Genomic DNA, 23,330 nt, shown 5'->3' on the forward strand with positions numbered 1-23,330 from the left:
TAAAAAACCAGGCTCAGTTAAAGGAATTCTTCACGTTTTTATGAGTTATTATTCTTGAAGGGATACTAGACAACTGACCAGCATGTTATGCACTCACTGGCTGTGGCTCAACAAGTAGTTTGTACAGAATAGGAAAGACAACAGCATTCACCAAACTCAAGAACCATCTCAGCGGGCTCAAAGATCTGACCCATTTTGGACTCTCTGCCAGCTTGGAAGATTCTTGTCCAGTTGCAAGAGAATTGGCGCTTCTCCTATTGAAAAAAGGAAATTGGAATGATGCGCACAAACTTGGATGAACTGAGGTTCATAATTGCATCAACAACAGATGCAGACTCGGAAAATCTGCCGCCAACAGAGGATGCATCTCAACAACATGTAAAGAGCAATGTTTCAGACAGCGATATGGTGTCACAGGCCGAACCCAACCCTTGTTATGGAGTCCTGTTGGCAAGGGGTGGATTGTCAGAGATGGGGCCATTCAACCAGGGCTATTTACAAAACCCCCAGCACCTACAGAAGTGAGAGACATTACTCACTTGTATTGCAAAGATGCAAAGTGTGGAGAGAGTGGAAAGTGCCAGTGCCTCTCTGTTGGCCTTTCCGGAGTTCTGCACCTGCTGTGCACAACGTCAAAATGTGTCCCCTAACGTTTCTGAGGAACCTGACATTTAACATTATATTCTAGTATCTATATACTTGACCTCTCACAGAATTATTTGATGATTTGTATACTGTACTTTGAATTAAGGGTCCAGTTTCAATAAAACCTGTACTATTTACACCTATGTTTTAGAGGCTTGTAATTTAGAACTAATACATTGTATTGGGTTACTCTTATTCTGACTATTTGGTGATGTATTTCAGCCACCTGGTATTTCCCTCTCCAAATATAATGACCATCAGAGTGAGCATTCTTAACTTACAGGTTATTATGCTACTTATCCCCCATTCGGAATGTGACTGTATCAGAGAAGAGGTAGGCCTATGTCTAAAGAAATCTCATTTGCAATAGAACTGTACCAGATATTTCCATAAAACTACTGGTTAGTGTTCAATAGCACCCTAGACAATTCAGTAATGGTATATTTTTTAGGGAATTCTGTTTTTCTGATAAATGAGAGAAAAGTGATTGAGTCCTATGTTCCTATCACCAAAAAGTACAATTTCCGTCTAAACTAAAGCTAAGTCTTCAGGACTATAATTCAGTATTTCTTTAATTAAATAATTGTCTGACTATTTGGTGATGTAGGAAAGCCACCTGGTTCATACCTCAGCAAATCTGAAGAGGAAATGAGTGGCCATTCTCAAGTTATGGGCTTTTTTGTCACCTTTCCCATATTCGGCCTGGTCTAATTTGTCTCTTTTTCAGGGATTGGGGTAGTTCTAAAGAACAACCAAAAAACATTTTTTTCCCCAAGATAACATTTGAAAACAATCAATTTCATTAATGGGAGACCCTAAAGATAAGAAAAAGTGAGTGAAGAAAAAAAAAATTGAAAAAGAAAATTGGAATTCTTTTTTTTTTGGGTTGGGGGGGTGGGGGGGGAGAGTCAAAATTGTTTTTTGAAGGCCCGATTTTCTAACGCTGTGCATGCAGTCGGCGTTGGACTGGAAGTAACGGTTTTGATAACTTCTGTCACGTATTGATCATCTTCTCAATACAATATCTTTGCTGATGTTTTTTCGAGTCTTCTGGCCAATCAGAATCAAAATTGTTGACGGAAGTCCCCAAGGAGAATAACTTTGCGGTAGAACTCTTCTTTATACATCCATGGGTAAAACTTCAGATAAAAATGAACACATAATGAAATATGACCCCCGGTTTGATGATTGACAGGTCACAGAACAATGGGAGCCATCTACCCTTACCCACAATTTAAAGTAAGTCAAACAGACTATCTCCTCTTTACTCTTCTCGCAGCAAGATGTCAGAACAAAGTGAAAAATAAACAATGGCATAAAATATTATTAATACATCGGGTAATAATACATTTATTTATTTTCTTCTCAGAGTGTACCAGAATGCATAGTTTATGTTAGTATTTCTAAAAATCTCCTGGGGGAGAATCCCCCCAGGCCCCATATTTGTCAACCCTCCCGATTTTCGCGGGAGACTCCCGATTTCATTGCCCTCTCCCGGTTTCCTCCCGGGGTCATATTTCTCCCGCATTTCTCCCGATTTCTGACAAAATCAGATTTACACACGACTGTTTCCACTCGGACTTCAATACAGCTACACCATTGTTTGGTTTCCATGGTAACACGTCTCTTTAGTAGCGCGCGCAACTCAAAGTCTGAGAGAGTGAGGCAGATATTCACAGAAAACAGAACAAGAATCGACAACTACTCAGTGCTTGAATTGGAATAAAAAAGATGCCAGTACTCTAAATCAGCAACAAGTATTTGGCACAAAGTCATATATCCTATAGGCCTAATGCTGGTGGGTTTGTCTCTTTACTGTATATTTTAGAAAGGCTCACTGTACTTAAACAAAATGACTCAGGGTGCATCTGAGATTAGAGGGGGTGCAGTGGTAAAGTGCTATTTTTATAAGTGGGGAGTGGACCTGACACCCTCTAGTCTAGGGGGGTCCAGGGGCATGCTCCCCTGGGAACATTTTTTTTTAAATATTGAAGTTAGATGCATCAATCTGGTGCACTTTGAGAGCAAAATGAAGAGATATATGGATACCTCTCAACATCCATAATGAAACAACTGTAAACAGATTTACTTTTTCTTTATGGATATAAAAGAAAGTAAAGCTTGACTCCTACTGGCTGGTTAAATGACTCCTCGTCCCTGAGGCCACTACCAGTTTTTTGTGCCATTTTGCTGGATTTATTTGTCAATAGCGTTGCTGCACAAAGTGATAGCCCTCTAGTTTAAATCTACTACGCAAAAAGAAACATATGGAGATGGGTTACTATTTAAAAAAAATTGCAAATCTATTTTGGAACAGTGGGGCCGGGCCTCAAATCCTATAGGGGGGTCCGGGGGCATGCTCCCCCGGTAAGATTTTTTTTAAATGTTGGACTTAAATCTGGTGCATTTTGAGGGGGGAATAAAGGGGGAAATAAAGAGACTACACCCATATGAAACAAAAATGTATACATTTAAATAATCATAAAATCATAAGTACATGGCCATAACCAATAACATACAATATCCAATATGAAAAAACATTGAAACTTGTTTATTTATTTGTTTTTGGTTCATTTATAGTTGTGAGTGTGTCTGGGCTCCTGAATCGGCCTCTCCTGTCTCCCTCCTCTCCCCCCTGCTCCTCTTTGAGGCAACAGCAAAGACTAGTTTTAGCTCTCAACAAGTTTATCTTACCTTTTTTCACCTAGTTAACATTTTGTTTGTATTATTCATGCATATTTTACTAATCACTACCCCCTCAAATGGAAATATGTGTTTACATAAATGGTGACCGAACCGTTTGAGACCCACTGAGATAACTTAAACTAAGTTAACTATCTAAAGACTCAAGAGAGTAATTTACCTCACCAGAGCTGTAGTTTTCAGTCTCTCAGTCTGACAGCAAAGGACTCTCCCTCCACCTTGTTGTTTTAACAGCTCCTTATATCCGTTAGCGCAGCTAGCTAGCACCAGATGCTAACAACAATACACGTAACCGGTGCGCGCGCTTTCTCGCTCGCTCGCGCCACACATACACCAACACACACCCTCCCGAGCTTGAATGACACACAGAGACCAATCGAGGGCATTAGTATGATCTGTATGAAAGTGGCAATGTCGGCAGGCCACGTCATGTAGACAGCCAGTCACCCTCTGTGAGGCAGAGTCAGACCCACATTTGCGCTGCGTTGCGTTTACAATATATAGGCCTACCTATATTGCCGGCGGTGCCGGTACTCAGTAAAATGCCGGTACCACATGGGTAAAAATCAGAAGTGCCGGTACTGCGTACCGGTGAGTACCGGCCCAATTCAAGCACTGCAACTACTCTACTCTCTGCTCACTCCTTTCCTGTAAAATACAGGTCCAGCCCACACATATGCTCCATCAAGGACGGTGCTGCAGGCCGCAAGGCAGTGCGCTTACAACTACAATAAGCATGTTAATGTTAATCTAACAATTCCGGCGATCCACTAGCTATCCACTTGTGTCCCCCGTGTTACGTCACACGCGGGAGGTCACGTGCCGAGGCTTTTTTATGCGGAAGTGAACATTTCTTACAAAAACGACGCCAGATGTTACTGTAGTGTATATTTCTGTACATTTTTGGGAAAATCTAGTGTATTCATCATTTTCCTACACATTTATTCACAGGTGTCTTTAACCTGGAAGTTGCTCTTTAAAGGTTGGCAAGTATGCCAGACCCCCCTGCTGGGGTTGGGGTTTCAGCACTTGTGCCTTTTTATATAGTTCAGCTTTGATTCCATCATCTCATTACACCTTTTTAAAAGCATACTTTAAGTTCTGTGAAGGGACATAAGGGATATATGCACTGTACTTCACTTGTATTAATATTGTATGCTGAAAAGCATATATATTACAGCACATCGTTTTGTTGAATAGATTTGATTGCTTCAAAATGTTGGGTCGCCATGTTTTGACCAAGTAAAAAGTGTGTCCCGATCATGGTCCCGACTCCCGAGGCCTGACCAATTGAGAACCACTGGACTAAAGGACGGGGCAGGCACTCAGGTCAGTTAAAACACTGACAAGGTAGGAGTCGAACTACCGGAAATGAGAGAAGAGATTAACAAAGTAAAAAAGGAAATGACAGACAACAAAAAAGGGTTAGCAGACGCGGACTTGACAATATTAACTAAACAGAAATAATATTAACACATCTGACGAGACACAACACACACGCTTGTCACCAATACAAAAACAACAACCCACAAGTATTATCTTTATTTCGAGCTTTCAATGCAATCAAAGCAGCCTGTCCAGGAGGAAAACAAGGCAGAGTATTTTATGCTGATGCTGTATTGCAAACTGGATCAGGCTTAATTGTAAGGTCAAAGGAGTCAATTGTTGTAAAGACCCCTTAAGAAAACCTAATTTTAGAGACAACGTGGAAACATTTACCTTGTGGTCTGTAAAATGGATACATTTTGTCTTGCCTTTAGCCTTTTTAACATTGAACAATACACACGTGTTTGTACTCCATTGCTGGAACTTATAATGGAATTACTTTGTTTGTTTAAAGTTGAATCATTGTGCAGAGTTAGGCATTTAGCACGTAAACACACGGGACCACAGACAACCGGTCGGTCTGCATTGAGATGCGGACAGAAGGTGGAAAGGTACCAACATGTGTCAAATCCAGTCAGTCAGAAATATGCCAGCAGTTTCCTGATCTTGCCTTCAAAATAATGCAAAGAAAATCATTTGATATACGATTGAAGATGTAACAAATTGGAACCTTCCACCCTACTTTCTTCACAATCAATATCTTTGGAATGACACTATTAATTTGAGTTCAACTTAATTTGACTAGTGTAGCAATTCTAATTTAGTAGGCTACGAAAGTGACCTATAGGTTGTTGTTTTATTTACATTTTTGTTTATTCGATATTAGTTGATCATGATTAATTATCCTACAGATTCCCATCGACATTTAGGTAAATATTATTTTTTTTGCCAGTTTCTGAGATTCCCTGTCATTGTAAGCCAAAAAGCTACTTGAATATGCAAATTAGCAACGTTTAGATGACTGAAAAGTAACGTTTTAATGACAGCTTGAGTTTAAACCAGACAATTGTCAGAACTAAACTGAGGCAAATACAAGCTTTTATTTTGAAAGTGTTATTCCGGATGTTTAGATATCCCTCCCCTTTACACAGGTGCATCAAACAGGGAGATAATTACCAACGTGAGTCCATACCGAGCAGACGCGTTTTTACTACAAAACAACCTTTATCATGCAAAAATATCATCCATGGAGAAAATAATGCGCTTTTAATTCATCATTTAATATTTAAGCAACTTTACAAACCATGAGAGGAGACACAACTAAGGTAAATCTTGAGTTAATTAAATCTCGTATGAATCGTTTGCGAATCATACAAGGTTTTTTTATGTTACTAGAATAAGGATTGTTTAAAATTGTGTTTGAAGCGTTTCTTTTGGGTTATTTGTATTTATTTTTTTAACTTTTTTTTGTAAGGATGAAATTGACGCGGCGGATGAACACGGAGGAAGTGCAGAGGCTGCAACCGGAGAAAGAAGATCTGTAAGTACTTTTAAATAACATTTGTGGGTAACAAAGTTGAAGTTTTGATGGTGGTTTGGAATCTTTAGTTCTAGAAATATTCCAGCAAACACAGCAACCTAAATTCCACCATCTTTTTCCACGTTTCAATTGTTATTGTCAGGGCTCAAAGTGAAGCTTATTTTCCTGTACTCAGGGCCGGCTTTAGACAATTTGCTGCCATAGGCAAGATTTTAGCTGGCGCCCCCGCCCCACCCATAGGAAAAATATCGGTTTACATTTTAATAATCAATAAGTATGTGAACATAACCAATAACCTGCAAACAGGAACAAACAGGTGGGAGGACGCTGATAACTGCAGATTTCAGCTTATTTTATACACAAAAGTACAAGTTAAAAAGTACTACCTGGTCACTGTATTTCCCAAGGTACTATTAATACTTCCTACAACCAGTGCGGAACATCTTGTTTACATTGCTGACATGACACATGACTTTCATATCACTTATCGCATATTTCAAATCTTTGTGTTCCCACGTTGTCCTTCACACATATTTCTTGTTGTTTATTAAGTTTAACATTTGTTTGGTTCACAGGACGATCAGTTCCTTATTGATCTCGCAGATGTGACAGACAAACAGCAGCTAAACATCGGACAGGTGAGACTCAACATCTGCACAGGATAACATGTAGTACAACCTAGAGAAATGACACCCAAGTTTAATCAGAAATGTGTATAATTTGCCGTAAAAAATATTTATGAAATGTTTTTAAGATCTTGTTACTGCTGCGGCACATGATGAATCCACACCCTCTCTGTTGTTTTCTTTGCTTGAAGCACAATGTAATGAACTGTTAAGGTAGGTGTGTTTCCATGTAAGCCTCTGACTAGACCTTTCTAAAAAATAACTCGGCATGTGAAAAGGATGAATTAAGTTTAGGGTGTGTTTTCATGTTTGAAATTAACTAATCGAGCTCTAATTAGCTACAACATAGGCTGGGGAGTTACCTAATGCTGTCTGAGAGCCTTTGTTATACTTTGAATTGTGCCTGCCCTTATTTTGAAAATAATTTAACTTAACATTTCTGCTGTGTCATTGTCTATATTATTTCAGAGTCTAGGGCAGGAAACTCCCCATTTAAATACCCAGGTAATGTTTCAGATGCCTGTTTAACTGGGTTCACGCTGTCTGTCAACCATCCAAGTGAAATCGAACACTTCTTATATTTAATTTCCCTTTCTTTGTTTATCAGAATGGAGTCAGTGGGGGTTTGGCCAGAAGTAACCCTTTTTACACTAATGATTTGGTAAATACAAGGACTCCTGCTTCTAAAACCACATCACAACTTCCTCTTAACTATTTCAATTGTCATTAAGCTTGTTCCTAATTACATTTATGTTCTGCTATCAGGGATCTGGTCATGTGATGGAGGACGAACGGAGGAAGACTTCAGAAGCAGTAAACCTTGAGGCCATCTTTGTCCCTCCGCCTGAATTTCAGAGTTCACCTCTGGATCTTCAGCCTGAAAAAAGTACTGGAAATGGAGCTGAATTTTCTGAACTTCCAAAGGACCTATTCCAGACCGTTGCCCCTAACCGTGTGCAAAGCCACTTCCAGACACCGACATTTGCCCAAAATGCATCTGCCAACGGCCATTTTCTTGACAAAACTCTGAACTCGCCAGACATATTCAAACCTTTACCCTCGGAAACACGAGATGAAGGGGTCGATCTGTTCCAGGCTGCTAAAGGAGATTATTTATTCCATGCTATATGCACAAGTGAGGTTAACCTCTTTAAAAAACCTTCCAATGTTTTTGAGGATCCATTTGAATCTCCTACAAACAAGGAGGAAGATCTGTTCCAGTCTTCACAGCCAAACATAGCAAACCCATCGCCATTAACCGAAGAGGCGGATTCGATTCGGGAAGTTCCGAATAGAAATGGGGAACGCTTCCACATCGGGGAAAACAAACAAGATAACTTTATGAAAGAGGACATTTTTGGCTTGTCTTCTTTTAAGGAAAATCTGGATGTATTCTCACCTTCATCCACAAATTCAGTCGATCCATTCCCAAGCCCGATTACAAGGGATTTATTCCAAGACGTTTCCAGTTTGGAAGACCCGTTTGGCCCCACACCCGTGAGATCAAATGATCCTTTCCAAGATGTTTCACCTTGGACTCCAGATATCTTCCAACCACTTCCCTCGAAGACCAACAGCATGGATGTTTTTGGGATGACTTTCAGCAATACTGCCCCTAAAGCAATTTACTCCAAGTCGTCTGTTAGCAGCCCATCAGACATGAAGTTGGACATGCTATCGTCACCAGATCTGTTCAAGAAAACGGCAATAAAAGCTCCTCCTCCAGCGGTCAGGCCGAAGCCGTCCATCAGGCAACACGATATTATCTTGACGACCCCCCAGGGGAGCACGCATGATATTCTTCAGCCGAGTCCCTTCAGTCGGGCCAGGAATCTGTCCATGACAACAAGCCAGTCTGCAGCGGAAAAGACTCATGTATGTACCAGTGGATATTTAGATAACCATCAAATCATTTACATTGTAGTTCATTGCATTCTAAAGCAGGGGTGTCAAACTCAAGGCCCGCGGGCCAAATCTGGCCTACAACCTCATTTTATTTGGCCCGCAAGAGCTTGCAAAGAATATAATACGTTTATTATACGGTTACATTGAATCTTGAATCTACATGCCGCTTTACAGAAGTACATTGCCGATAAACTACATGTCCCACAATGCATCTCGTTTTGTGATATGCGCACTGAAGAGACTTGCAATTATTTCCCCTAGACTTCTGCTTTCAGACGTAGTTAATTATGAAGTTATTACCCTATCCAATAATAATCCAATGGGGCAATAATGTAATATACTACATTATTTGATATATATTTATATATTTTTATATAGTCTTGAAGTTACAACTGGCCCTTTGAATCCAACCATAATGCTGATGTGGCCGCGATGAAATTGAGTTTGATACCCCTGTTTTAAGGGTCCCACTGTTCTGTCTAGTTCATAATTGCTCTAATACATATTTTCATCATTCCTTTTATAATCAAACTTGCAGGTTTCCAACTTCAAACGTCCACCAAAGCCACTTCCTCGAACTAGACCACCAAGGACAGAAAAGACACCCCTAGCAGAAAAGCTACCAAAACCAGAACGGCCGCCACCACCGACAAACCATGTACGCAAAGAACACAATTCAGTCTCATGTTTTCTTTTCTCTGCTTGTTTAACTGTCTGCTACTTCTCACTCTGTGCTGCTAGTAACCCTATTTGCCTCTTTGGGACTAGATTGAAACAACAGATAAGCCTGAAAAACCAGAAAGGCCGCCAGCACCAGCAAACCCTGTATGTAAAGAAGACAGTTTTGCATAATGATCTTATTTCTCTGCTACTGCAATTACTGAACTGTTAAAAACCTTTTTGTTTGACCTCTTTTGGATTATTTTTAGATTGCACCTGAAGCTATTGTACCGAAAACCTCTCCCAAACCCGCCTTCAGACCGCTTTCGAAACCAACACCTCTGGTATGCACGCTTTTGTTTTCACTTTGATAGTTGACCTAATTATCTTACATCTCTAGGATATCGGTCCAAATCTGTAATGAGGAACAATGTAGAATGTGTGGGTGGTTTGACGATTGAACAACAACTTTCTTTTTCAAATATGTATTTTCTATTGTTATTGCAGGAGGAAACTAAAGCATTTGAAAAAGAAAACTTTGCTGTCTTTGAAGACATCCTGCTCATGGGACAGGTGAGTTTGAAGTGTTTTTCAATATCGGCATCTGTCATGCAATAGGAAATGTTAACTTCTTGTTAGTATAAGAGGAAAATATAGTCAGAAAATGGCAATCATGAGGAAGCTACTCCCGTCGAGGCATTGTTGGATTTGTTGGACGTCATGAAATATTTTGTTACAGGAAAGATGTATTGAGGACTGGCCTGAAGACAGCCCTCAGCTTAACCCTCAATTCAAACCAGTAAGAACACATTTTAATCACGTTTTATCTAAATGTTATTTTAAAGACATTTCAGCAACTGAATTGTGTTTTTTTGTTTTTTCTCTTTAAAGTCTGGAACATTAAGACTACGACGAGAATCAATGAGAGTAAGGCGCTCGTTATTCTATAGTTGTTTGATTGTGAGAAGAGATTAAACACTAAGGCAATCTAATTTTTCTCTTAGATTAAGTTGGACTCTAAAGGAGGAAGTGTTGAGGATCTGGACGGTTTTGGGGTCAAGGTAACTCTACACCAGTTTCACTCAAAATGCAATTTTTAGACAATCTATGTATTTATCTTGTGTTTATACATGTTTTCTTTTAACAGACAAAGGCCAAAAAGTTCAGGTTGTCCATACTTTCCAGAAAAGGTTCGAAGGTAAATGACTCGACACAAAATAAGTGAAGTGTTCTTAATGTGTTTACATGTCAGTCTTTGTAATATGAATCATTTTCCGTTTGGAGAAGATTTCTGAGGAGCGGAGAAGCAGCACAATACCCACCCTCAGAAAATCATCAAAGGTATCAAAATGAATGTTGTTAGCATCTGTAATTCTGGATTTAAAATTCTCTACTCTATCTAGATCAGGGGTTCCCAACCTTTTTTCCCAAGAGCCCCCCCAAATGACTCCTCTTGGAAGTTGCGCCCCCCCCCCCCCCCCCCCCCCCCCCACACACACACACACACACACACACACACCGGGGGGGCAACTTCCAACATTTAAAGGAGGATGAAAGCGTAATCAAGGAGCACTATTGGAGTGACTTTGATGGTTATTGGACTCAGGATTCATTCATTTGGATTCCCGCTGTATGAAGAAATTAAAGGACGGCGCAAGTGGAAACAATTCACAAAGGGAACTGTTTAAAACACATGCTCAAAGTAAGCCGGATTTTGCCGATGTGATTATGTGGATTCAAAAGTCGTAAATAATCTACAAAATGGAGGAGACCGATCTGATCGGAGCAACTGACAAGACTGGGACAAATAATCCAACTGAAACATGGTTTGGACACTTTACGGGCAGAAGAAACATTTCTATTAAAGAAAAAATTATACATTTCTGTCTTGTTATGCCTTTAATAGCTACTAACTCATTTGTATTAAAATTAATTAATCAATTATTTTTTATATTTTTTTGTATTGTAACTACAAGTCTTTTAGTAACAATCATGTATTGCCTTACAATTATATGTAAAAAAAAAAAGTAAAAAAAAAAAGTCTAAATATGATATTTGGCCTCAAATCATATGAGGCCTGGTGCCCCCGAGGACTTTTCTGGGGCGCGCCCCCCAGGTTGGGAACCACTGATCTAGATAACACATGGCAATATTAACGCTGTAAACACTCCTATGTCTTTATAACTGCTCAGTTTAAATGCAATTATTCTGTTTTTCAGGAGTATTTATCAGAAACAAACACGTCTACAGAAGAGAATGAAGATAGTGAGCAATATGGGATGGACTACAAAGTATGCTCTTTTGTTTCTGTACAATATTTCTGTTTGTCTCAGTCGTGGTGATAAACCAGTGATGCTTTAACAATGTATTATTTTGTCATCAGAAGGAAAATGTGAAGACCAAAGTCAATAAGCTGCTTAGAAGAGCGTCCGCTAATTCCTCCGTGCTGGAGGGAAAGCAAATGAACGGACAAGACCTGAAGGTGAGATATCGGAGACGTTATTTTGTTTATTTTTTCTGTACTTGCCATGCGAGTTACGTCCATTCCAGCCACCCTGTAGTGTGAAAAGCTTTCTTACATGTGACTTATTTGATCCATTCAGCAATTCTGATGTCTTTGTCTTTGTGATTCCACAACAGGCAGAAGAGATCAGAAGGCAAAGGGTCAGCAAGAAAGAGTCGACTGTACGCCGCTGGTCAGAGGTAACGTACCTGCAGTCTGACAACTGTTTATTAAACTGGTTATTTTCTACATTTTCTGCTTCAGACAAGATGCAAGAAGGAAAAAAAACGACCTTTTGATTTATTTATTTTTATATGGAATTGATGAAAAATGCACAAAGTAGTAGTAACAACCCAATATAGAGAAATGTAGCACAACATACTTTACATTTAATGAAAGTAAATATTGAAATAACAAAAAAGGAAAGAATGCTAGATTGAATGGATTGAAAAATTGAACGGCTTTTTATTAATAGAAATAAATGAAAATGACAAATACATCACATACTGTAAGATTTAATATACAATCCCACTGATATAGAGAAAAGTTAGAAATATTAAACATTTTACAGATGCAGCATGCACATTAAACAAATATCCATTCACTTCATCTCTGTTCTTATTTTTGACGAGTAGTAAACGTTAGAATTTTATAGACAAAACTCAGAAAGCACATTAATATCCTTTTTAGTTAACGCTTTGTCAGTAAGTGATTTTCTTAGTAAACAGTTTTGGAGAAATCGCTAAACAGTTTTTGATGCTGTGTTCAATCATAACAGGGGACAGCTTTGGATGATGTCACTCGGGAGGAGGAGGACGAAGAAGAGGAGGAGGAAGAAGATGAGGAGGAGGAGGAGGAGGAATTGGGAGCCCAGCACAAAGAGGTTGACAGCCATGGACGTTCGAATACTTATAATAACACAACTTGAGACATTTAAGCACTGAATTCTCTGGCATGCATTGATTTTGGCAAACTATTCTTTTCTCTCTGTAGAAGAAAAAGAAGAAGATGAAAATTAAGTTTGTGCCTCACAGAGGATTTGCAATCACCGTGGAAAAGGTATCGCTCGTATCATGTACCGTACGTATTTGTTTATACACTGATACATTCACTTTAACTTGTTAACTTTTCCATACACAGAAGGGAGCTCACGGATACACACCTCGCAAAGACTCAAAGGTACAACGACACATATTTAAACACATCAAGGCTCTGTAAAGGATGTGTGTGTTGCTTATGCTTTGTATTTAACTATGGTCATCTCCAGCAGTATAATGTGTGTCGACTTTTTTTTTTCTTTCCAGGAGCGATCCCAAGATGAACTTTTCGGAGCACATGGCTACACACCTCGTAATAAATCCCAGGTAAGGGAAGTCAACAGCAGTCTTTAATGGGAAAATTATCGATTTGATTTACTCGTTTTCTATTGCTATGGTTTATTCCTGCTTTTTAGGTTCTGATTTTTTCAGTTTGAGTTGCCGATTTTGTTTGGCTTTTTAAGTTCAGGCATGCTTAGGACAGCTATTTATACAAAATAATGATGTTAAAGAAAATCCACTTGCATAACACTGCTGAAACATATTTTTTACATGTCAATTAAAGATATTTAAAATACTTTATTAATCCCAAATTTCGAGATGTTTTTGTTGGCATGTAAAACAAAGTATTGCACATAATTAGAAATAAAAAAATAATAGAAAATAAACAATCACACAATATAAACATCTCAAAATAGAATACTAAAAGAGGGAAAATAGAAATCTGTAAACTACTATTGAAGGGTACAATTATGGCTAACACAATATAAAAGTATGATATTATTTACATTTAATGTGCATTAACGGCATATTAAATTAAACATAATTCTGATTTAATGTACAGGATGGTGCTTTTGAGGATGTGGGGAGACGCCACACTCTTCACTCAACTAGCAAGGTACTTTATTCGTATTCTTACCATTATACGATGTGTTTCTTGACATATTTTATAAGTTTACCGTTATTATTTGCTGCATGGTTTTCACTGTATGCTGCTCCAATACTAACCTTCTTTTGAATCTGTTGCTTAGGCTGCTTACTTGGACGATAAGCACTTCCAGAAAACACGCCCTATGTCTGCAGGATTCAATGGAGACGAAGACCCATATGAAATGGAAGACTGCAAACCTGTAACGATCTTATTTCTATTTCATACATACATTTTCTGGAACATATATGTGTTTCACTAAAATAGTATTTTTACTTCTGTCATCAATAGAAGAAACCAACGAAGATGAAGATGCTACAAACGGGTCGTCGAAGCTCGAAGGTAATTTTTTTTGGTTTAAAAGCAATAAGAGGTGAAGAAAATTGTTTTTACCTCATTTTTTTATGCATTTATTTAAATAGGAGAACATGCTGGATTTCAACAATGCTCAGAAAAAGAAGGGCAGCTTCTCAGCGGACGAGTTAGACGACGATGAGTGGATGGAGTACTGCAAACCGGTACATTTTTAAATGCTTTAAATATAATATAACATAAGATAGTACTTTATTGATCCCAATTTGGGACATGTTAGCGTTGCGCACATGGCATTGTACAATACGAATTCAAGACAAGAAATAAACAAGAAAGTAGAAAATATACATGTTGAATTTAACAAGGTATTATACATATATATATGACAGATGTAGTATTAAATATTGAACAGATTATATCAATTTAAAATGTACAATGTGGTTTTATTCCAAGAGAAACTGAAGCAGAGATATGCACAAGATGATGCCATGTACATACTGTAGCTACCAAGTCACCGTAATAATGGTCCAGACTTGATCCCTTTTAAGCTTTTATTAACATGGAATATTGTGTTCCTTCTTTAAGAAACCCTCCAAAAAGAAAGGCCCTTTTCCCGTCCCGCGCAAATCAGCCAAAGGTCAGAGAGAGGCGACTGGATTCAGCCAGCAGAACCCTCAGCAAGCAGCCAGCGTATGTTTGATTCACATTTTGATTGCATTCATATATTTTCTGTTGTATTGACTGTATTTCTAACATTATTATGCAGGATCCCTTCGCTGAGGACAACTTTACCCAAACAGGAAAAGATTTCATGAGTCCCGGGGAGACGCATTACAGCGAGGAGGGTGAAGAAGTGGAAACCTGCAAACCGGTATTCCTCACGTTCACTTTTACTGCTTTGCTCTGCAGTTATTTAACCTCTTAACACTTGTTTCTTTTCTACAGAAGAAGAAATCAAAACTTAAAGGCTTCAAAAAACACAAGACGAAGGTGAATCAGCGAGTTCTTCTAAAATCACATTAGGAATAAAGTTAGAAAGTATGACATGCTCACTATGTGTTTCCTTCTTGATACCAGAGTAAAGCCAATCATCCAGAGTATGAGGATCCAGCCGGAGCTACGTCAGCTGACTTCCTGTCGGAGGCTGCCAGGGTACGTATGCGCTCTCTAAGAGGAAGTCAGAAATGTGTTGCTTACTTGGCAAGTGATTTGTGTCAAAATGGTATGTCTTCATACTTAGATAAACTTCCTCATCTCCAGTTCAAACCAGGTATGCTGATGTCCTGATCAATGTCCTCGTGTTCTGTTTTTATTTACCCTACGTCTTCACTTTTACCTTCATGCAACTGTAACTGGCGATGTAGCAACACACTGTTTAAGCTGATGAAACCACAAACGTTGTATTGGATAATGAATCAGACATTACTAGCTTTATGGAAATTGTTTTGTGTTTTTATCAGATTTACTTTTCTGATTCATGTATTAAATGGTCGCGTGCAGCACTGATGTCTCTACATACTGTATGTTGCAGTTTTTCAGATACATTTGAGCTTGTTGTCCCATTCTTTTTAACCCACTGTTCCGCCACGCATTTTATTGACTGTCCTTTTACTTATTTTTTATTCTAACCTTTTATGCTCTTAACCTTTTTTTTTATATATTACTAAATTGTATTCAATATGCTCCTTAGATAACTTTTTATTTTATTATTTTCTCCTTATAGCATTGTGAAGCACCTTGATGACGTTGTTTTTAAAGCGTGCTATATAAATTAAATGTATTATTATTAAACTCTTAAAACTTGTAAATGCACCGTATAAATAAAATAATAATACTATTGCACACTCAAGCTTATTTGCTAAATCCTGATCGTCAGAGTAACTCTAGGTCACCAACTGGCATTGTTTACCCAAGCTGCACATGAGAAAGAATTGTTTTTCACTGTAAGCTTATTCATCTTATCGTGTGTATTCCTGATGGGACACATTCCTCTGACATGTGACAGAGCCGGTACAGCCACATTACACACACACTCCCCAACACACCCCCCAGTGTAGGAAAGCCTAGAGAGTCTCGCATAAAGCCAGATTTGTATTACTCATCTATGTTATAAGTTAAAGGTGAACTATCATGCAAAATGCACTTTTGTACGTCTTGTATACATGAATGTGTCCCCGGTGTTCCAGGGAACTCACCAAGTGTCAGAAAACACAACCCTCTCTATTTTCCTCCATACCCAAATCTCTTAAAAAGGGGCTGCAACGGATCTGATACAGACTGATCCAGATTTGAACACTTCTCTGACGTCACAGAAGTGGCGCTACGGCTATTGGGCCAACTCCACCAATCAGGAGGAGACAGCCACGGACATTGCCGTTCGAAAGCGCTGGAGACGCCAGACAGGGAAGATATCTGAACTAACATCTCTGTTAACCACCTTTGCTTTCTCACTGTCTCCATCCCCACCAACTCATAAAGCTGGCAATGTCCTTGATCTCATATTCTCAAGGAACTGCTCTACTTCTAACCTCTCTGTAAACCCGCTCCACACATCCGATCACTTCTTCATTTCATTCTCTCTACCCCTTTCCAAACATAACAACCTAATCTCTTCTAACTCTGCTCCTGTCCGCCGTAACCTCCGTTCCCTCTCCCCCTCTACCTTTGCCTCATCGGTGCTCTCAGCCCTCCCTTCCTCTGACTCATTCCAACTCCTGCCTCCAAACGCTGCTGCAAAAACTCTCCTCTCTACTCTCTCATCCTCTCTGGACTCTCTCTGTCCTCTCACATCGCGGCCGGCTCGTCAGTCCCCTCCTGCTCCCTGGCTAAATGACGCACTGCGTGCTAATAGAACCATCCTTCGGGCAGCAGAGCGGAAATGGTGGAAATCCAAACACCATGACGACCTCCTAACCTATCAGGCTCTCCTCTCCTCTTTCTCTGCTTCCATCTCTCAGGCAAAAAGCACTTTCTTTCAAGATAAGATCCAATCTTCCTATTCCAATCCCAAAAAACTATTTTCTATCTTCTCCACCCTCTTGGACCCTCCCAAAGCACCTCCCCCCTCCTCCCTTCTGTCAAGCGACTTTGTTAACCACTTTGAAAAAAAGGTTGATGATATTCGCTCTTCCTTTTCTGACTCACCTTTACTCACCGCTGGGTCACCAGACCCTCCCTTCACCCACACACTGACCTCCTTCTCCCCTCTCTCTCCAAGTGAGGTTCTTACCCTCGTTACCTCTGCCCGTCCTACCACCTGTTCTCTGGACCCTATCCCCTCAAACCTCCTTCAGACTATCGCTCCTGATATTCTACCATTTCTCACCCATTTCATCAACACTTCTCTAACTTCTGGTCACTTTCCAAACAGTCTCAAGGAGGCAAGAGTAAACCCTCTCCTTAAGAAACCCACTCTCAATCCGTCTGATGTTATTAACTACAGGCCCGTCTCTCTCCTCCCGTTCCTGTCTAAAACACTTGAACGCGCTGTCTTTAAACAACTCTCCTGTTATCTCCATCAGAACAACCTTCTGGATCCGCACCAGTCTGGTTTCAAGGCAGGTCACTCAACAGAAACTGCTCTCCTTGCTGTCTCTGATGAACTGCACACTGCTAAAGCAGCCTCCCTCTCCTCTGTCATCATCCTTCTGGACCTGTCTGCTGCATTCGACACAGTGAACCATCGGATCCTCCTTCGCACTCTCCAAGAACTTGGAGTTTCAGGCACTGCACTTTCCCTCCTCACCTCATACCTCAACGACCGCACCTACAGGGTTACTTGGAGAGGGTCCGAGTCCGACCCTTGTCAATTAACTACAGGGGTCCCTCAGGGCTCGGTTCTTGGTCCCCTCCTCTTCTCCCTGTACACAAACTCGCTCGGGTCTGTCATTAGCCCGCATGGTTTTTCATACCACTGCTACGCTGACGACACCCAACTAATTCTGTCCTTTCCCCGCTCAGAGACCCAGGTCGTCGCACGCATCTCTGCTTGCCTAGCAGACATCTCTCGGTGGATGTCTGCTCATCACCTCAAGCTCAACCTTGACAAGACTGAACTGCTCTTCCTTCCGGGAAAAGATTGTCCCACTCTTGACCTAACAATCAACATCGGCACCTCTGTTGTTTCCCCGACTCAGACTGCAAAGAATCTGGGTGTGGTCCTAGATAACAAATTGTCCTTCACTGCAAACATCGCTGCTACAACCCGCTGCTGCAGATACACGCTTTACAACATCAGGAGGATACGTCCCCAGCTGACCCAGACATCAGCGCAGATTCTGGTCCAGGCTCTCGTCATCTCACGCCTAGACTACTGCAACTCCCTCCTGGCTGGTCTACCTGCATGTGCCATCCGACCTCTGCAGCTCATCCAGAATGCAGCGGCTCGTCTGGTCTTCAACCTTCCCAAATTCTCCCACACCACACCGCTCCTCCGCTCCCTTCACTGGCTTCCAGTAACTGCTAGAATCCACTTCAAGACACTGGTACTTGCGTACCATGCTGTGAATGGATCTGGCCCTTCCTACATCCAGGACATGGTTAAACCGTACACCCCAGCACGTGCACTCCGCTCTGCGTCAGCCAAACAGCTCGCTGCACCCGCACTGCGAGGGGGACCCAAGTTCCCGTCAGCAAAAACACGTGGGTTTGCTATCCTGGCTCCAAAATGGTGGAATGAGCTCCCCATTGAAATCAGGACAGCAGATAGCTTACACATCTTCCGGCGCAAACTGAAAACTCATCTCTTTAGACTCCACTTCGAGCGATAGAATTACTAACAAAGCACTTATATACTAATAAAGGGCTGGCTTTCTAAATGCCAGTTGAGTAGCACTTGAAATGTTTGGCTCTATGAAACCTGATGTACTTATATGATTCTGTTTTCTTAAAGGTTGTATCTTCCTGGTCGAATGCACTTATTGTAAGTCGCTTTGGATAAAAGCGTCAGCTAAATGCAATGTAATGTAATGTAATGTAATGCTGTAGTACATATGCCAGGCCTGTAGATGGTGCTGTTCTCACAGAATCAGCCCATGCAAAGACAGTGTTAAATTGAGCGAAATGAGGAATGGCTAAAATGCATGATCTGTTTGGTATTTTGAGAAATAAAAAGTATAAATATGCCTTATATAGGTATGGTCCTACACTATATTATTATAGCAATATAGCATGATAGGTCCACTTTAAAGTATGTATCAAAGACTTATTGACGTATTTACGGGCTTGTTTTTGTCACCCCCCCCACCCTCATGCAGGCGGAGTGGCTGGCAGCTCAGATTGACGAGCAGGTTTTAGAAGAGCTGGAGGACGACTACGAGGACGGGGTCAGTTTCTATTTAATTAGATTAAATGGAAATCGTCGTCTTCACCAGCATGCATTTCCCTTTTTTAGTCTTTCATTCAACCTTTAATTTAAATACTGTGAAAATGGCCGCCGTATAGTTCACTTGGTCTCTGTGGTGACCTGCGTTCAAATAAATATTAAAAATACTATTTAATTGAAAAACGAAATAATAAACCTAGGAAACTTTTTTAAAAGAGTAAATTAATGAATGGAAATGAATCTGTTTTTCAAGAACAGCAAGAATAGAAGTCAACAATGGCGTGTGAATTTCCCTTTGTGATGTTGTGACTCTTACGCTTTTTGTTTCCGTCACAGGACACGGACAGTTTGATGGAGTGGTGGCACACAGTGGAGCGTGAGTCACATTGACATTTATTTTGAGCAACAGATTGAATAACCTGATTAATACAAAAGCACTTAGATAACACCTGTTGCTTCCTTTCAGAATGGGACGAGGTGCCATCAGACGACGAGGACAAAGTCTTAAAAGAGGATGAATCCAAGTATGTCAGTTTATATTAATGTTGAAGTATTGGTCTAGTAAAATTATAAACAAGCGTCTTGTACAACTGATTGTGGGAGGAAAAGTCCTTGATTCTTTGTTTCAGTGACTTCTCCAGCAAAAAAGCCAAACATTTGAAGGTTCTAACTTCTCAAATGTGAGGTTTTCTTTGCCATATTTGATGCTAAACTAAATATAGTTTGGATTTGTAACAAGAGTAGACCTTTGGCTTTCGGAAAATGTAATTTGTTTACATTTGTTTTGCTGCTTTCTTACGGACACGACCAAGCATAACTTTGCTTCTGCTTCCGAATAAACCCCAGGTCGTTCACCATCTTGGCGGACAAGGTTCAACGCGGCCTGCGTGTCTTCAACCAAATCTTCACGGAGCGAGCCGAGTTCCTCTGGCAGTCCATCCTCAGGCTGCACTCCATCGCCGACGACATCAACACTTTCCACCAGAAAGCCAAGATCGCCGGCATCACCGGAGGAACCACCACGGCTGTGGGGGGGGTGACGGCCATCGCTGGTCTGGCTCTGGCACCTTTTACCTTCGGAGCCTCTCTGGTGATAACCGCTGTTGGTGTGGGAGTGGCGACGGCCGGAGGAATCGCTTCAGCCTCAGCGGCAATCTCAGATAACGTTCACAACCTGCACGACCGCAAGAAGGTAAGCCGTAATCTGAAAAGGGAGGAAATGTCTCAGAAGTATGGAAGCCGATTGGTGCCAGAATAAAAAATCAAGACCTGATGGATGTCATTTTAAGGACTAACATACTCAAAATAATGACTTGGTTAAGTGTTAAGTTATTTTGAAAGTTTAAGTCATTATTTTGCAAAACTAAGTCATTTTACTTCTTGATTAATTAATCTTTCGGAATTAATTCTTAATTTAATTAATATCTTCTCGTCAAAGCCACCTAACTCCATCAACAAATACGTCAATTTTAAACCACAAACTCAACAGAAGCAAAAGGGGGGGGGGGGGGGGGGGGTAGGTAATCAGCAGTGAACCGCTTCAACACGTGTATTTCTTTGTATTCACGACATTCATTTTGTTATTCTACAGTATTGTTGTTTTATAGTTATTTGTTAATGTAACCCAATTTGTGTTCTTTGAAAATGAAAAGGATATCGCATTGTGTTTGTTACTTTCGTTGCAGTTGTATATGTCTTAAGTGTAATTTGGCTTGGCTTCCTATTTATGGACATGCTTTTATTTTTGAAGGAGAGTTAGCGCAGTTGACAGGAAGTTGTTGTTGCTTTGGAAACAACGTGACGGAGATTAACGGAGAAAAGTCATCTACATATAAAGACGGAGAAAGTAAACGATAACATTTATGGTTAAGCGTTAGCACCCCCTGAAGAGGCACAAGCTCTTACGTTTATATTGGAGATTTCAATAAATTAAATTTGAAAAAAACAAACAAAACGAATAACGAAATTGAAACCCGAATAGTACTCCAACGAACGAATATTCGGGTACAGCCCTAATTTTTACCTCTGTTGATGTCATGAATTTGTACACTTTCAAAGATACAAATGTAGGAAAGCACTGGTTGGTCCAAACTCCTGCTTGAAATGACTTGTTTTAACATCAAACCGACAACTATGGACTCTCCCTCCTCTTCCTTCCCTAGGTGGAGATAGTCCTAGGTGACTACGAAGCTCACCTGCTGGCCATCGGGAAGATCCTCCACTTTGTCAACCAGGGCCTCATCAAGCTCCGCGGGCACCCTTTCCTCCGGTCGGGCACCCAACACTACTCCAAGGACTGGGAGATCCGCCGCGCGGTGCAGATGATCAGCCTGGTGGACACGCCCGTGATGCACGGGACGGAGACAACGGACAACTTGGTCGCTTCCGTCCAAGGACTCTTCACCGGCATGGACAAGTACTTTGCCAAGGACTCCCGAGAGCTGAAGAAAGGCTGCAAGAAGGAGGCGGTGTGTCGGATAAAGGAGGTGGCCAATGTGCTCAACGTCGGCATAGTGGAGCTCAACTCCATCCGAGAGGAGCTGCAGGATGCTACCGGAAACGTGTGAGGAGGACACTTTGAATATAGGTATTTCTAAAGGCACCACCACCCCCTCTACTGGCTAAATGAGGGAACTGTCGGTGTGAAGGAGTCCATCTGTCCAGTACCTGCAGTTTCAGACATTTTAAAGGGACTGTAAGGCTGTTTTATTTGTATTTTAAATATCCATTGAGGCTGTAGATTGCTCTTGTATTTGTGAAAAAGTGTAAGATGTTTATTGTATGCACATGAAAAGGTTAACAGGGAAACGGGCACTTTTTGAGCACTGTATGGATGTTCTGAGGGTGAACCATTAAAAGTAGCTTTGTGGTTACAGGTGTTTGAGTTTAAATATTTGAAATGATTTTTGCTTAAAATTATCCACCCACTGTATTTACTGAAGGAGCTTTATTTCACTTTTCTGACACAGTTTCAACCATGTGTTAAATTGTATTTTATTTTCTGCATTTCCTATCAGTTCTGCAAACCCCAATGTCAGATATCGGTATGATATAAATGTTTTTAATTGAGAATCTACAATGAAACAACACAGGCAAAAAAGGACCCTTGCATCGCCTTATGGAGTTTTTAACATTATAAATTGTTGTAAAAACAATACATGATAGGTTAGTTGAGTTAAAGTAGTGTTGTAGTAGTGTTTACCTACAGCATTACAGTACTTTGTTGAATACGATATATTGTTTACATATTCACAATAAAAATTTGTATACTGTATAGGGTAATTTATTTTTAATATGTAACTGTGCTAAGACAATGATTAAATAACTACACATCTGAGTAATGAATGTTTATTTCTCCTCTTCTTTTGGCCTTACCATGTGGCATCCATGTAAATGTCTTTGTGTTTACAGGTAGATACGGTTATAATATTCCTGCCTTGATAACCTTTATAATATTCTATCAAATTGTCAAACTTACAGCAGACTTTTGACATGTTAATAGGTTGTGATTACAGAAATTTGTCCATTACTTTATGTTTTTATTGTCAAATAAATTGTACTACCTTATACTCATGCATGTATTTGTCATTTAATGTATTAATATATATTAAGATTGGTCAGTGTAACAGAATATTTGAATAAAGACTATTTACTTGATACTTTAAACTGATTTCAATGGTGTTAATATTGTCATGGTAAACACTCTAATTCCACTATTTAGAGATTTAAATACATTGAGGAGTTGTGTTAAGACTTTTTTGTCGAACTTTGGTAAAAATACGTGAATATTTACTGATTCAGTCATTTTCAAATAATGACTAA

At 40.1% G+C, this 23,330-nt stretch overlaps 1 protein-coding gene across 2 annotated transcripts; it reads left to right on the forward strand.

Annotated features, from left to right (window-relative positions):
- The first annotated feature begins 5,812 nt into the window (after positions 1-5,812).
- Positions 5,813-23,081, forward strand: LOC307031485 (uncharacterized protein). 2 transcript variants are annotated; one of them, XM_079668614.1, is made up of 35 exons: positions 5,813-5,999; positions 6,149-6,214; positions 6,790-6,852; positions 7,309-7,344; positions 7,448-7,501; positions 7,606-8,715; positions 9,284-9,403; positions 9,514-9,570; positions 9,675-9,749; positions 9,913-9,978; positions 10,145-10,204; positions 10,297-10,332; positions 10,410-10,466; positions 10,553-10,603; positions 10,693-10,746; positions 11,625-11,696; positions 11,789-11,887; positions 12,046-12,108; positions 12,687-12,791; positions 12,902-12,967; positions 13,049-13,087; positions 13,213-13,272; positions 13,790-13,843; positions 13,977-14,075; positions 14,165-14,215; positions 14,296-14,391; positions 14,771-14,875; positions 14,952-15,056; positions 15,131-15,175; positions 15,263-15,337; positions 19,441-19,509; positions 19,845-19,884; positions 19,975-20,032; positions 20,355-20,700; positions 21,671-23,081. In XM_079668614.1, the coding sequence occupies exons 1-35, from the start codon at positions 5,979-5,981 to the stop codon at positions 22,073-22,075; spliced, it is 3,978 nt and encodes a 1,325-aa protein (XP_079524740.1). In that variant the 5' UTR covers positions 5,813-5,978; the 3' UTR covers positions 22,076-23,081. The 2 variants fall into 2 exon arrangements, with proteins under 2 accessions (XP_079524740.1, XP_079524741.1); XM_079668615.1 differs by lacking the exons at positions 10,410-10,466; positions 10,553-10,603; positions 10,693-10,746.
- The last annotated feature ends 249 nt before the right edge of the window (positions 23,082-23,330 follow it).

The sequence above is a fragment of the Notothenia rossii genome (genome assembly GCF_949606895.1).
Source record: "Notothenia rossii genome assembly, chromosome: 3".
In the NCBI taxonomy this organism is placed as follows: Eukaryota; Metazoa; Chordata; class Actinopteri; order Perciformes; family Nototheniidae; genus Notothenia; species Notothenia rossii.

What these genes read in the sequence shown, in the direction of transcription:
- LOC307031485 (XM_079668614.1), top strand. Translation starts at nt 5,979, where the DNA reads ATGAGAGGAGACACAACTAAG. An exon ending in AGCAGCTAAACATCGGACAG is followed by an intron (nt 6,853 to 7,308) that starts GTGAGACTCAAC and finishes ATATTATTTCAG; the next exon opens with AGTCTAGGGCAGGAAACTCC. An exon ending in CTTTTTACACTAATGATTTG is followed by an intron (nt 7,502 to 7,605) that starts GTAAATACAAGG and finishes TTCTGCTATCAG; the next exon opens with GGATCTGGTCATGTGATGGA.